This window comes from Poecilia latipinna, unplaced genomic scaffold (genome assembly GCF_001443285.1).
Source record: "Poecilia latipinna isolate Pla-1442-1.1 unplaced genomic scaffold, P_latipinna-1.0 Scaffold1031, whole genome shotgun sequence".
NCBI lineage: Eukaryota > Metazoa > Chordata > Actinopteri > Cyprinodontiformes > Poeciliidae > Poecilia > Poecilia latipinna.
In genome coordinates this window covers 89,898-104,902 of record NW_015113647.1, presented here as the reverse complement: position 1 = coordinate 104,902, position 15,005 = coordinate 89,898, and the positions used below count along the sequence as shown (strand labels likewise).

At 44.3% G+C, this 15,005-nt stretch overlaps 2 protein-coding genes across 7 annotated transcripts; both read left to right on the top strand.

The window, feature by feature from the left end:
* Positions 1 to 207: 207 nt before the first annotated feature.
* On the top strand, positions 208 to 4,578 carry iqcb1 (IQ motif containing B1). 2 transcript variants are annotated; one of them, XM_015051116.1, is made up of 16 exons: positions 209 to 895; positions 976 to 1,103; positions 1,223 to 1,338; positions 1,410 to 1,578; positions 1,788 to 1,905; positions 1,980 to 2,055; positions 2,132 to 2,231; positions 2,353 to 2,525; positions 2,599 to 2,708; positions 2,885 to 3,003; positions 3,081 to 3,147; positions 3,314 to 3,389; positions 3,458 to 3,609; positions 3,683 to 3,820; positions 4,032 to 4,188; positions 4,267 to 4,578. In XM_015051116.1, the coding sequence occupies exons 3-16, from the start codon at positions 1,227 to 1,229 to the stop codon at positions 4,506 to 4,508; spliced, it is 1,809 nt and encodes a 602-aa protein (XP_014906602.1). In that variant the 5' UTR covers positions 209 to 895; positions 976 to 1,103; positions 1,223 to 1,226; the 3' UTR covers positions 4,509 to 4,578. The 2 variants fall into 2 exon arrangements, with proteins under 2 accessions (XP_014906601.1, XP_014906602.1); XM_015051115.1 differs by having other exon boundaries at positions 208 to 1,099; positions 1,220 to 1,338.
* Positions 4,579 to 4,680: 102 nt separating this feature from the next.
* Positions 4,681 to 14,891, top strand: LOC106958927 (protein EFR3 homolog B-like). 5 transcript variants are annotated; one of them, XM_015051112.1, is made up of 23 exons: positions 4,681 to 4,912; positions 5,379 to 5,643; positions 8,477 to 8,553; positions 8,658 to 8,785; positions 8,858 to 9,008; positions 9,757 to 9,878; positions 10,190 to 10,330; positions 10,404 to 10,499; positions 10,823 to 10,901; positions 10,977 to 11,112; positions 11,214 to 11,366; positions 11,492 to 11,603; positions 11,674 to 11,725; positions 12,276 to 12,448; positions 12,562 to 12,637; positions 12,778 to 12,939; positions 13,017 to 13,148; positions 13,219 to 13,286; positions 13,360 to 13,493; positions 13,607 to 13,695; positions 13,765 to 13,813; positions 13,889 to 13,995; positions 14,496 to 14,891. In XM_015051112.1, exons 2-23 carry the CDS (start codon positions 5,439 to 5,441, stop codon positions 14,628 to 14,630), a joined length of 2,577 nt encoding a protein of 858 aa, XP_014906598.1. In that variant the 5' UTR covers positions 4,681 to 4,912; positions 5,379 to 5,438; the 3' UTR covers positions 14,631 to 14,891. The 5 variants fall into 5 exon arrangements, with proteins under 5 accessions (XP_014906598.1, XP_014906597.1, XP_014906596.1 ...); XM_015051111.1 differs by having other exon boundaries at positions 4,681 to 4,943; XM_015051110.1 differs by having other exon boundaries at positions 4,681 to 4,950.
* Positions 14,892 to 15,005: the final 114 nt, after the last annotated feature.

Sequence of the window (15,005 nt, the reverse complement as noted above, 5' to 3'; positions counted from 1 at the left end):
TAGTTAAATAATTGTTTTATTCCTAAATAACCTGAAGTATTTGTTTTCACAAAAAACATTCCTATTTTTAATATTTGCTACGCTTTTTGAAATTTTATGAAAATGGTTAGATTTGACAATTAACATGAAGTAAAATAAATGATATGCTAATTAAATGGGTAAAATGAATATTACAAATAATAAAATTTTACATGTGTTCTTTGTTTATAAATGTTATTGGAGGCTAATATTTTCAGATAGTAGAACACTGTAATTTGACCCTAATAAACTGATTTCCACTTTTATAATGGTTTTGTTTTAAATCAGCTTCTATAAAATATGTTTATAATTTAGAACTACAAAGCTTAAGAATGAAATAAATTCAATACAAAACATGAAAATCATTAAAAATATAATAAAGTAGTCACCCTCCTATTATAACAGGACAAAACAAAGAAGAGAAATTACCTAAAATAATGTTACCGTCACCTCTAACTGATTCTGCTTCAGAAACTAAATAAAAGCAGAATAAAATCAGTATCAGGCAAAACTTTAATTAATTGGTTGTATCAAGCAGATATCGACTGTTGAGGTATGTTTCAGCACCAGCTGCGCTAAATTTTTGAAATTTTGTTGATTTTATTATTTATAATAACTTTAAAGAACAACAATATTTCAAAAATAGTAAATAATGTGTTGAATAATACCTATTCTAGTTCTCTCTTTTTTTTCTATTGTGTAAATTTTCTGTTATCATAGTAATTTTGTCAATTGCTAATAAAGTTTTTTTTAAAAGCCCAGCAGTCGCGTACTCATGACGTCAGGTTACCGTGGAAACAGGCGTCGCCTGCTCTATCGGGGAGCTTGCTGCTATTAGCTAGTTGATGTTTGCAGCACAGCGGAGTTTAATCATAATGTAAGAGGCATAAAAATGTCTCAACGGGTAGTTGAGATGTTGTAGTAATGTCAAGACATATGAACTAAACCTTTATTTAGGAGGGAAATGGCGAAGAAAGCAGAGCTGCTAACGCTAGCAGGTGTTTGAGAGAAACCCGTCACCCTTCAGAAAAGTGTCCAGGACAGTCCAGCTTGGAAATTTGAGGCACCCCAGAGACCAGGACCTGGTAAACCTTTATTAGTTATTTTTTTTATTCACTTACAGCAAGTGAGAGGAATGAAATCTGATGTAAATTCTGTCATTAAATCAAAATAAGCCAGATAGATTTCCCTGAATCTGTTTCAGGTTGATGGAGCTGATGGAGGACGAGGAGGCTGTGATGTCAGAGCTGATGAGGCAGCTGGAGGATGAAGGTCTGAGCCCAGAGGAGCAGATGGTCCTCCTGAACGAAACCCTGAACAGTGAGTGTGCTGCTGAGGAGGGCGGGGTCAGAGGTCAGCATGGTTCTAATTTCATCCCGTCTTTGCCCCAGAGGTTCTGAACTCTGCTGCGGTGCAGACAGACAGCGGGGCGCTGACTCGGGCCAAGACTCGGTTCTACCACAGCGGGGTTCTGAGTCACTGTGTCCGGGTTCTGTCTCTGAGTCCCAGCAGGCTGAGGGGGAACTGGGCCTCTGCTGCCACGCTGGCCCACCTGACCAGGTGAACACCCACCTTTACATCCATCATTAAATCCTTTAGTAATGAAATATGGACACCATTCAGGTTATTTAGACATTCTTGGGAAAATATATATTCTTTTTACATGTGACATGTTTTAATTTATGCTTGTAACTGTTGGAAGTTTTAGCAGCTGTTTTAATAGATTATTAGTTATTTTATTTAGTCTGATATTTTAAACTCTGGTCCAGCTCCAGCTGCGTGGGGGCGGAGCCAGGCAGACGCTCCGAGGCGTTTCATAGGCTGTTCCTGCCGTCAGTGGTGGACGTGCTGCTGTCATTGGCCGGTCAGCTGGTGAGCCGTTCAGAGGTGAGGAGGAGGAGCAGCAGGTGTGATGAAGAGCAGCGATGAAGAGTAGCAGTAACTCCTGTGGTCTGTCTCAGGCTCCGCCCCTCCTCAGGACCGTGATGGACGCCGTCGGCTGGCTGCTCTCCGCTCACCCCCACCTCACGGCTCAGGGTCCGCTCACCACATCCGCCTCTGAAAGTAGTCCCAACATCTGCAACTTCTTCACAAACAAGCTTTGTCTCTGCAGTGCTAAGCTCCGCCCACTACGAGCAGATCCAGATGAGTGATGATGTCACCGTGTCGCTGCTCTGCATCCAGATGTGGATTCAAACCTGTACAGTCAACAGGTAGCTCACAGGAAAACGCCACGCCACTTCCTGTTTACCTGAGTTGATGAGACTTTAAGCCTTTAGTTTATAAAAATAATCCCAGTAGAAATGTTTGAACCTCAATGTGTTGAAACTGCAGAGACTTCCTGTCCCAGCTGAGCGACGAATCGGCTCTGCTGCTGCTCAACGACACCGTCGCCCAACTGGCTCTCAGCTCGGACGCCGCTGTGGGCGGAGCCTCCATCAAGCTGATGCTCCTGATGGCCAATCGGATGGGACTGCGGCTCCGCTCGCTACTGTTCAACTTTAAAGGTCAGAGGTCAGAGAGCAGGAGGTGAGACTGTGTCACGTGACGGAGAGGTCAGAGGTCATTCTGTGTCTGCAGGTCTGGACAGCCTGCTGGAGAAAGACTGGAGGGGGCGGGGCTTTGAGCAGGAAGTGGATCAGCTGATCGCAGTCATCCAGCAGGAAGAAACCGCCAGCCGTCAGTCAGAGGTTCGTCTGACAAATCAGAAATAATAATCAATAAATATATCAATAAATTATAAGTTCCTGTTGTCATTTAAATTTGAATAAAGTGACATTAATTTTTTAAAATGATTGTAAAAATTGAACCAAACATTTTCAATAAATTTGTTGCTTTTTTAAAAATTTTGTGTGTGTGTGTGAAGGCGAGCAGTGAGCGCGTGCGGGCGGCGTGTGTGATCCAGGCGGCGTGGCGTTCGGTTCTGACCCGGCGCAGAGTGAAGAGCCTCAGCAGAGCTGTGAGCGCGCTGCAGCGCAGATACAGGTACTGATCGGATCAACATCAGAGCGATGCACCTCCTTATCGCATGTTTATCGTTTTCACCGCCATGTTGGCCTCAGGGCGCGGCGCAGGCGTCTGCAGCAGCAGGAAGCGGCGCAGCAGTGGGAAGAGCAGCTACGCTACCAGGTCAGTGCTGCAGCTGCAGGTGTGTGTGTTCAACAATATTTATTTTTTAACAGCCTAGGTTCCTTTCTTTTAACCCAGCGAATGAAAAATCATTTAGAAGTTATAGATAAAACAATAACAATAAAATAAGTGTTAAGCCGTTCTGTCCTGACGATCGCTCCTGCAGGTGTGTGTGCGGCGGCAGCAGGCGAGGCGGCGCCTGCATCAGAAGCAAAGGGAGCTTCTGCAGCTGCTTCCTGCCGGTAAGCCCCGCCCCCTCGCCTTCCTCTGCTCTGATTGGAGCAGCAGCTTCTGACCTCAGTGTCTCCAGACCAGGTGCGTCCGTACTTGGAGGAGTGCGAGCGCCGAGCCGCCGTGGTGATCCAGAGCGCATGGAGAAGCTTCAGAGACAGACGTCGCTATGGCGACGCTCTGAGGGACGCGGCGAGGCGGCAGCGTGCTGCCAGGACGCTGCAGAGAGCCGTAAGACACAAACATGATGATGTCATCTCACCTGTCCCACTGATGATGATGAAACGCCGTCTGCTCCTTACAGGGTCGTCGGCTTCTGGAGAAACGACCAGCAGCTCAGGCTCCGCCCCCAACGCCGCTCTTGATTGGTCAGGAGGGTTTGACGGAGAGCCGGCGGGCGGAACTAAAGCAGCAGGTGGAGGAGTACATCCAGGCACACAGGGTAAGAGCAGGACATCTTATTGATTTATTGATTAGTAATACATTATTAATGAATACATAAGTCTGACATTTATGCAAATGTTTGTAAATCTGAGCTTTAGGAGAATATATTTTTAAAACAGAAAGTTATACTTTAGGTTGAAAGTTAAATTTAACCTTCATCAAACCTCAACGTTTGTTTCTAACGTGTGTGTGTGTGTGTGTGCGTGCAGTCGACTCGTGTGTCTGTGGAGGCGTGTGCTGCGCTGCATGAGGAGGTGCAGCAGCTGCTGCAGGCGGAGCTGCAGGGCGGAGCTCAGCGCAGGAGGGAGGAGCAGCAGGTGGAGGCTCTGCTGGCGCAAACACACACACACCTGGAGCTGCTGCGAGGTCTCACACACTCACGCGCACACACTCAGAGGATGGTGATGCAGAGAGGATAAGTAATCAGCTGCGTCACCCCTACAGATGCCCCGCCCCTTTCGGTTGTCACGGCAATGCAGGCGGAGTCCTTCCTGAGCCAATCAGCGTCCATCGCGGCTCGCGGGCGTGACGCCCACATCGCCGCGCTGCAGGCGAGCCGGCTGCCCTGGTGGCGGACACTGGGAGACACAAACACGGGGGCAGAGTCAGGCCACCTGCCGGAGCTGGAGGCGGAGCTTGGAGGACTGTTCATCGGAGGGTTGGCGCTGGACGGCGTGAAGCTGTAGCAGCAGGATGTGAATCATGTGAAGTTGGTTTGTTTTCATCTCTAATAAAACATGAGTTTATCAGGACAGAGCTCCCCCTGCTGTCTGTGTGTGTGAATGACTCTAGTAAATGTCACCTGCTGGACCTGAGGGGTCAGAGCGGCTTCCTGGGAAATGTTTGCACTTCCCTCTGTTGGCCACCAGAGGGAGCCGTCCCTGCATCCCAGTCAGGAGGAAGAGGAGGTGCCGCTGCTCCTCTTCCTCCTCAGCTGAATGTGACGCTCCGCGGGTTGGCGGCGGCTCCCCCTCCTCCTGATGGGTGATGGCGTCAGAGGCGGAGCAGCGTATTGATTATAGATCGGAGCAGCAGGACATCAGAAGTTGCATAAGCTGCAGCAGATCGGAGCGTTGGAGGGAAACAGCAGGTAAGAAACAGATTCACTGCAGGAGCTGAAGGTCAGAGGTCAGAAGGTCGACTGTTTATTACTGTTTGGAAACGGTTTCAGACTAGATGTTTAATTTATTCACTTTTCTGGAAGAATGAGCAGATACTCTAAATGTTTTACTGTTTGCATTCTCCTGTTTACTGTTTAGTTGCAGAGTTTTTCAGAAATAAATAATCTTGACTTTATATTTGTCAGAAATGACAAAAACATGTTTTTTCTTATGTGGCTGAATATTGGTTACAGTTCTCTCTGCATTACAAACTTTAATTCATTTTCTAAAGCATGAAATCAAAATGATTGGCTGTAAACAGTGATCAATAAATATACTTTATTTATCCAGTGTTTAATTTAAGATAAACTCCAGAAAAGTTATTATTATTATTATTATTATTATCATCAGTATTATCTGGGAAGCAGCTTTCATCTTCTTCTTCTTCTACTTTAGGACCTCCTCTTCTTTTTCTTCTTCTCCTCCACCTGTGACTCTGAGGTCGTTGCCACGGCGATGCCGGGCTCTCTGCCCCGCATGATGACGGTCCCGGCTCTGCTCGGCTCTCTGTCCCGTGGCGCCAACCCTCCCAGTCTGCCCAGCTTCCCCAGCATTGCCCTCCCCAGCCTGCCCAGGGTGGTTGCCATGCCGACCGTGGCGGAGGCCCCTCGCCGGCTGCTGCAGGACTGCTGCTCCGTGTTGGACCACCAGACCTCTGGCGGTAACCGGACCACCGTCCAGTCTGCTCATTTATGTCAACGTTAAAACAAAAACTGGAGGCAAAAGTTTTATTTTAGTCTTTATTTCCTCTGATTGTCTCACATTCAGGCAGGTTTTCACATATTTAGACGTTTAAATCTGAGAGAAGAAGAATCCAAATTATTCCCAGTGATGTTTGGTCCAGAAGGAGGTCAGGTTACCGAGCACGGTGGTGGAAGCATTATGCTGTGGGTCTGTTTCATTAGGAAGGATTATTTTAAAAATCTTCATCTCAGCATGTAGAAGGTTCAAATTTGAGAAAAATAATTAGGTTTGTAAATTATCAGTTTAAAAGATTCAATAATAAATCAATTAATCAGTTCTTCACTGTTAATCTGAGAACATTTCCAGCTTTCAGAAAATTTATCCTCTGAGATCCTGTAACTCCATCAGCCAGGCTGAGCATGAATGAAAGTGGGCGGAGCCATGATGCTGTGTGTGTGTGTGTGTGTGTGTGAGGATTATTTCCAGTTGTGTGTGGATGTGAGCTGAAGAGTCATCCTCATGTATGGTAAGATAATATTCATTTATTTACCATAAATCTCATTTTTCTGCATCATCATTGAATTAAATGTAGCGTTTTTTTTTTAAATCCGACTAAATCTCTTTATAAGTTATATATTTTTAAAATAATTTGTCATATTTCTAATGATTGATTCCTCTTATTTATAATAATGATGGGATTTTATTGACATTTCTCTTTCAGATTAAACAACTGTTATTTATAGAAGAAATAAAATGTAAAATGAATGTAGAATATTTTAAAACCTAATATTTTTTCCATTAGGATGATTTATCTCCTTCTCATCTTCCTGTTATCATCTGATTTTTATATATTTCATTTTGTCAAACCAAACCTATCGGTTTGGAGAGTAATCATAATTCATAATTTATAATTCCCCAGCATAGATTTCAGTCTTAATCCTCGTCCAATCTCTGCAGAGATTCACTGATGCTGGGGAAGATTTTTGTTTAAAATAATAATTTCCCAACATTATAAATTATAACTCTGACCTGATTTGTTTCTGTTTATAAAGATTGATTAATTGATTCCATTGGTACAATTGTATTTATATCCGTTCAATAAATTATTGGTTTGTTTTCAGATCAAATCCATTTGGCTACTTAGTCCAGATTTTTTTCCCTTAACTTTAGGATGAAATTAAAATGATAAAACAGACAGAAAAATGATTCTTTGTTTTAATAAAGTCTGATTCTGACGCCTTTTAGCTTCTGGTTTCGGTGCCGAACAAACAGAATAAAAGCATCAAAAATCTACAAACTGTTTAGTGTGAGATAAATTAATACAATAACAGTTATGGGTTTTAACAAAATGCAGATTTAACTTTTTAAAACGTCATTTTGCACCATCAGGTTTTCCATTCTGAGAAAAATGTTTGAAAAAGTCTGGAATTGTAAAATATAATTCAGCTAAAACTGAACATAATGGATATTGAGCTTTAATAAATTCCCTTTTAAGTCTTTAAGTCCCTTTTTATATAATTTAAACTTTCATCAGAGCAAATGCATGTCAGTCATAATCTTCCACATGACTCTCTGAGTCATATTTTCGTTGCTCATTTAAACAATGTGCTGTTTCACTCCAACTGTTTAGTTTTTGCAGCCATTAATTTATTTTCTTTGGAAAAATCTTTTTCTTTCCCATCAAGTTGCACCGGGCCTGTTTATTAACAGAAAGTTCTGCTTTTACTGCAGATTTTATGTGAAGACTGAGGAAAAGCAGCTAGCTCAGCCGTCATGGCTGGATTTAAACTGAATCCAGTAATTCTCCGGTCCCATAAACCAGATTATGCAGAGCTGATTACAGGCATGTTTCTGGTTCTGAGGTCCAAACGGGTCACATGTCCAGTTGTGTGTGCGCTCTGGACTCTTTAAGCTCTTTTGACGGAAAACAGCAAGAGTATAAAAACGTTATGTAACGAGCAGCAGCAGGATTAACTGCTGAGACGCAGCGTTACTGCGGCGCGGCCCGGTTCCGTCCATCTGGACCCGCAACATGAAGCCTCGTCTCTCTGCTTCAGATTGGGATTAAGATGGAGAAGTGGGGAATCCTGAGGGTGACGTTTTGTCAACCTTTTAATCCCTGAAACTCAACATGAGAGATTAAAGATTAAAGCCATCAGACGCTCTGCTGCCCCCTTCTGGCTGAGTAGAGTACTGATGTCTCAGAGTTGGGTAGGAACTGGTTACATTTACATTACTTGAAAGAAATTTAGTTTTAGGAGTATTTTTTACTGCGCAGTACTATGAGTAATTTTATTATAAAGTATTTCTACTTTTACTTGAGTAAAATTTCTATATTTTCTACCCACTGAATGAAAAACAAACATGTTTTAACCAAAAATTCACCACAGACACAGACACACACCTGCAGTTTTTGTTGAAGTTTCATGAGTGTTTTTATTGAAAGAAACTGATTAGGAAAAAAAATTATTTTGCCTGACTTTGTTATATTTGTTACTTATATGAATTATTGTCATTTTAGTCCTTAAAATATTAAAATTTTCACTTAACTTTGTATTTTAGTCTGTCTGATCATGTAACTTTAAAATATTAAATGATTAATAAATTGATCAGTTCCTCAGTAAACTTTTAACCAAATACTATTTTGCTCTTACTTGAGTCATTTCTTTAATGTTCACTTTTTACTTGAGTAAAAATATTTCGTAGTAGTGCTACTCTTCAGTACAGTTTTTGGGTGCTTTGCCCACGTCTGGGTGTAAATGCTTAAATTTTTGGGATAATTTGGGACAAATTATGTTTTATTGTTTCAGGTGTGTGTGGCTGCTGCTGGGCGCTGCGTCCTCGCTACAAACGGCTGGTGGACAACATTTTCCCTGAAGACCCAGAGGTAAACACAGACACACACACACACACACACACACACACACACGCACACACAGAGCGCTGTCCCTCGTGGTGAGGTCATGGTGAGGTCGTGTGCTGTGTGCTCAGGACGGGCTGGTGAAGGCCAACATGGAGAAGCTGACCTTCTTCGCTCTGTCGGCGCCGGAGAAGCTGGACAGGATCGCAGCCTACCTGTCGGAGCGTCTGACCAGGGAGCTGAACCGCCACCGTTACGGGTCAGAACCTTTGGGTCGGGTTTGGTTTAGCCCTCAGTCGGCGTCCTGTTAAAGCTGCTGCTGCCGTTCCAGGTATGTGTGCATCGCGCTGGAGGCCATGGAGCAGCTGCTGCTGGCCTGCCACTGCCAGAGCATCAACCTGCTGGTGGAGAGTTTCCTCGGGACGCTGCGGCTGCTGCTGGAGGCCGACAGGCCGCACCTGCACATCCTGGCCACCGGCTCCGTACGAACACACACACACACCTGGATCCACACATAACAGATCAGCTTAATCCATTAATTTACTGAGAAGGAAATGACTAAATATTTTCATAAAGGGGCTTTTATTTTAACCATCCCTTCTGTGAACTGTACAACAAAGTCAAATTTTACTGTTTTCTCAGATTTTTTTTCAATTTTTTCATTTTCACCTCTTTCAGGATGCAAACTTTTTTGATCAGGATTTTTGGTTTTTCATCAAAATCTTCACTTTTTTTCCTCAAAATTCTGATTTTTATTCTCAAAATTTTGACCTTTTTCTAAGAATTCTGACATTTATCTCAAAATTTTGTCTTTTTTATATGTGAATTTCAATTTTCTTTTCTTCAAAATTTAGACTTTTTTTTCTGAAAATGTTGACTTTTCTCTGAATTTTGAACTTAATCTCTCTTTTTTTTTTCTCAGAATCAAAAGTGTGCTTCATCAGGCAAATTTAGTCATAAAATTCAAAGTTACCAAATAAGAAGAAACAGTTATTTGAATATTTTCATATTCTAACAATATAATTAACATAAATCTGAGAGTGTTTGGTTATTTATTCAGATTTTTACGTAGATTGACACAGAATTTCACATCATTTAAACTCAACATACAAAATAGTTTTCCTGGTGAACTGGGTGTTTGTATGATGGCAGCCAGGAAACATGGAGCAAAGCCTGTTTGAAGATTAAAGTTTCTTCTTGTTTTTATGTTTGTGTTTGTTTTGGCTGCAGTTTGTGAAGTTTGCGAACATCGAGGAGGACACGCCTTCGTATCATCGCAGCTACGACTTCTTCGTGTCTCGGTTCAGTGAAATGTGTCACTCCGACCACGAAGACCCTGAAATGCAGATCAAGTCAGTTTCCAGATGCTTTACGTGAAACTTTTATGGTTTCTGCTGCCAAAACCTGCAAAAAAAAATATTCAAATGAGCAAAACTGTTAAATTATCAAGATTTTGGAAGAAAACATGAATCTGTAAAAAAAACTTTAGAAATATTTTGATAATTTTTCATTTGTTTTTGATGCTTCGGGTCTCTGAAAAAGTATTTTCTGAAATATTTCTGATTGTCAAACAAAATCTTAATTATAAAGATAATCCGGGTAAAGACAGAAATCAGGTCTGTTCGGGTCTCAGGATGAAGAAATGTGACTTTCTGTGGTTCAGGATCCGCGTGTCGGGGATCCGCGGCCTGCAGGGCGTGGTCAGGAAGACGGTGGACGACGAGCTGCAGGTCAACATCTGGGAGCCGCGGCACATGGAGCAGATCGTCCCCGCGCTGCTGGTCAACCTGGAGCAGGGCAGCAGGTGAGCTGACTCACCACCTGGACCGTTCTGGTTTCTCATTAGGATGAAGCAGTGAATGTGTGTTTGTGTGCAGCGGCTCTCCTGCTGAGCAGACGGAGGTGTGCTTCAGAGAGCTGCTGGGCCGAGCCGCGTACGGACACATCAACAACGCCATCAGACCCGTTCTCATGTGAGAAACGCCTCCACATCGCCTCGGCTCACTCCTGTAGATTTAAGTCGAGCTGCTGCATCTGGCTGTTATATTTCAAGTGAACTAAGATATTTGAACAAGGAAGAAATGCTCAGATTTTGTTTTTGGATGTTTCAAATTCTCCACTTTTTGAATTTGAAATGTGAGATTTTCTCTGACTTAATTTATCTGAATCTGGAAAATCTGAACTTGTTTCTGGTTGACTGTGTGAATCTTATTCCCAAAGCACAGGTGTGTTAGCATTAGCATTAGCATTAGCGTTGGTACAGAAAGTGTCTCTGAGGGTCAGGTTGTGTTTTCAGGCACCTGGACAGCCGCAGCCTGTGGGAAGGAGGAGGCTTTGCTGTTCGCTGCTTTCAGATCATCATGTTCTCCATCCAGGTCAGCAGAACAGCTGCGCCGTGTCGCCGTGTTTCCACCAGGTGGCGCTGCTGTGACTAAATGATGTGTTTTCAGTCGCAGCACTCCCACCTGGTCATCCAGCAGCTGCTGGGCCACCTGGACGCCAACAGCAGGAGTCCGGCGTCTGTCCGGGCCGGGATCGTGGAGGTTCTGTCTGAGGCTGCTGTGATCGAAGCCACTGGATCCGTAGGTGAGCCGGAACCAGAACCAGAACCAGAACCAGAACCAGAACCAGAACTGGACCAGACCAGGTTCTCCTCCTGTCTGACAGTTTTCTGCTCCGTGCTGCAGGTCCCACCGTGTTGGAGGTGTTCAACACGTTGCTGCGGCAGCTCAGGCAGAGCGTCGACTTCCAGCTGACTGGTTACTATGACAACGCCAGAAAACACAAAACCACGTCGTTTCACGAGAAAACGCTGCAGGACGGCGTCATCAAAACCATCGGTCAGAACCGGGTCAAAACCGGGCTTAGAAATAAAATCAGATTGTTTGCACACCTGATCTCAATTATTATTTATTTTAGACATTAAATGTGTTTTTTAATTAAAGTTTAATTCATGCTGCTGCAGGATCCTTTGCCAACACACTTCCTGTCTACCAGAGGTCAGAGGTCATGCTGTTCATCATGGGGAAAATCCCAGTCCCCGGCATCTACCCGGCGCTGGGCTCTCCGAATGCCGGGTAACTCTCCCCCCTCCCTCTCCCATCGAGCCGTTACCACGACGACCAGTAACAGGAGTTTGTGTTTCAGGTTTGAAGGCAGCAGGATGATCCAGGTGATGCTGCTGAAGTCTCTGCTGCAGGTGGGGAGCCATGTTTAAATATTATTTTTATTTTTAATAATGCAATTCTTCTGTAAACTGTCAAAACAAAAACATTTTTGGACTTTAAACTGACAGTTTAAAGCCTTAAAGCTGCAGTGCATTTATAAAGAAGATGTTTTTAGATATTGTCATTAGCATAACATGAGACATAAAATCTGTGAAAAGATTGATCTCCTCCCTGAGCTTCCAAAAACAGCCAATCAGAACCAGGAGGCGGGTCGTAGCGCTGTCAATCAACCTCATGTAGTCAATGCTAAATGTGCTAATGGTGGAGAAACAATTTAACGTTACAGGAAAACTGCTTATCAGGCATCATCGGTGGCCATGCTAACTAGCTTTAGCATTCACAACATGCTGTGCTAGCTGTAGCTTAGCACAGTGGTTGTTTCTGGTTGTAAGAGTTTGATTTTTTTCACAGATGAACAAAAAGGTAAGAATATTTTTCATTAAAGTTACACACTGCAGCTTTAAAAGCAGTAAAATGAAATGGATCCAGAGGATGTTTGAATGTTTGGTGGTTCCTCGTCAGGTTTCGGAGCGCTACGACAGCAGCAACCTGCTGACCGCGCTGCCCTCCTCCTTCCTGGAGCCGCTGCTGTCCTTCACCCTGATGGACGACCCGGAGATCCGCCTGCTGGTTCTGTCCATCCTCACCTCGCTCATCGACCGCCGTCACAACGCAGACAGGATCACCGCAGTCAGGTCAGGAAAGCCAAACACTGCCATCTAGTGGCAGATGCATGAAGCCAGTTAAAATCAGCCAATGAAGTGGCAGAACTGAACTTGCTGTTGATTGGTTGGTTGTTTGTGGACAGTGTGACGTTTGACGTGTCGGTTCTGGAGCAGAAGGAGGACAGATGCTCCCGACAGGACAACCTGTTCATCAGGAAGGTGAGGATGATGATCACAGCTGCTCTGTGTTCATGTTCGTCAGACATTTACAAACAGGATGATTTTTATTGTTACTACAAAGAAAAGAAGACGATAAAGAGATAAAAACTTCCTCTGAGGTTTGTGTTTCTGCTGTGCAGCACGCCCAGCGGCTCTACAGACACGTCTTCCTGGCCTGTAAGGAGGAGTCCAACGGGCCGAGCCACTACCAGGCGCTCTGCAGCTTACTGGTTGTCCTCAGTGTGGAGCTGGTCAGTGAGGAGGTTCTGGTGGACCTGATCCGACTCATCCTGGCCCTGCAGGTGAGCTCACATCACCTGACGGGTCTCCACGTTGCTGTCCTCCTCCCTCATGGACTGTTCTGTGATTGGCTGCTCAGGAGCTGGGCGTGTCCAATCAGGAGAGTCTGTCTGTGTTGAACCGCTGCAGTCTTCACGCCGTCTGCGCCGCCGTCCTCCATGTTCTGTCGCAGCTCGGCCCGCCGCCGCCTCTCCGTCAGCACGTCACTCAGGTCATCAGAGTGTAGAAATAAGGAGTGATGGTGTGTTCAGCGTGTCTACTCTAGATTTATATTTCTGCAGGTCATAGAGAGTCGACAGAAGGGGGCGCCACACCTGCTGCCTGAAGGCGTCCTGTGTGACCAACCCAGGTACCAAACAAGCCGATCAGACGATTTCCTGCTGGATTGGAAGAAGTAATAATCGATTGATTTGGTTTGTCAGGATCCCAAACGGGGATCTGATGGTGGACAAAGATCTCCTGTTTGTCCAGTCCAAGATCTGCGAGGCGCTGACAGGAAGCAGCTACAGCGCACAGTGTGAACGCCTCAACACGCCTTACACTCCTCAGCTGACCGGTGAACACGCCTTACCTGTTCACACGTTCATTTCAGGATTTTCTTAGACAGGAAATGAGCAGCGTGAAAGCCGGCCTGTGATTTGCAGTTCTCTGACTTTAGTTTTGTTCCAGATGAAGACCGTCTGTCCAGGAAGATGAGCATTGCAGACACCATCTCCCTCCAGATCGCCATAGACCAGGAGTCCAGCGCTGACCCGCAGGTTTGTTTCTGTCTGTAGGTTCATCCGTTCATCTGAACGACTATTCACCTTCCACTTTCTGCTCTGCAGAAACCTCAGACTGAGCAGATCACCTTTGAGACGCTGAAGAACACCATTGGTAAACCGCTGCCTTTTACCTGCATGAGCTTTTCATTTGCTTCTGCGTTTATTTGAGACGTTGTTTTTCCTTTAGAGGACAGAGGAGGTGTGGAGGAGGAGGAGAGGAGGAAGAGGATGGAGGTGGTGGAGAGGTTCCAGACGGCTCCTTTTGAGGAAATCGCAGCTCTCTGCGGATCCAGGGTGAGACACTAAGGATGCATTCACACCAGCACCAATATGTCCACTTTAATCCAACTCCAGTCCGTTTGTTTAGTGAGTCCGGTTTGGTCCGGTTCGGTTCGGTTGGTGTGAAAGCTAGTCAAACTCTGGAAATGACTCGTGATCTTTAGCCAAAGACAAATAACTGGTAAAATCTGACGCCTCCATTTTGGTTTCCATTTCAAAAAGAAGGAAATTGCACTCAATGTCTTCAAAGGTTTTTGTGTCGTTCTTCATGCAGCGCCCCTAGAGGCGAGGAAGGGAACAGGCTTTCAACTAGTTTAGATCGTTTGACTCAGGGCAGAGAGAAGGAAAACTACAGCAGCTGAAAATGTAACAAATGTCTCCAGTTTGGTCCCCAGTCGAACCGAACAATTTATCTTAAAGCTGTTTTTGGTTTTGGTCAGATTACAAACTTTGTCTGTTTGAATGAAAACACGTCAAGCTGTCTGACTGACGGACGGTGTCGTCTTTCCCCACAGACGTCGCTGCTTCAGTCCAAGCTGGACCGGGTCTTTGACCTGATCGTCCGTCCTCCACCGTCTCCGTCAGGACAGCCGTCTCAGCGGTCAACGCCCGTCTATGAGATGAAGTTTCCTGACCTGTGTGTGTATTAGAGGCCCAGCTGGATAACAATGAAGCATTTTATGTAGCGATAAAGAAACAGATTGTAAACATGTTTCATCTACAAGTTATGCGTTTTTTCAGTGACTGTTTTGACAAAAACTTTCTTCTTTGTTAATTTATTAAAGCAATGAGGACTGATTAAAAATTCTCATGTAGTTGATTAAAGAGAATTAACATGAATTAACATGTTTGATTCAACCGTCTCTTCCTCGCCATTTTTTTTAAATTAAAACTTTTTCCTTCCCTTGTTATCCAGTTGTGTTGACAATTAGTAGCAAAGCACTGCGTCTCTGTTTCTTATAAATGCATAAATGTAAGATTTAATACATTGTGTTGATAACTTGACAGCTAAAACCAACGCTAAC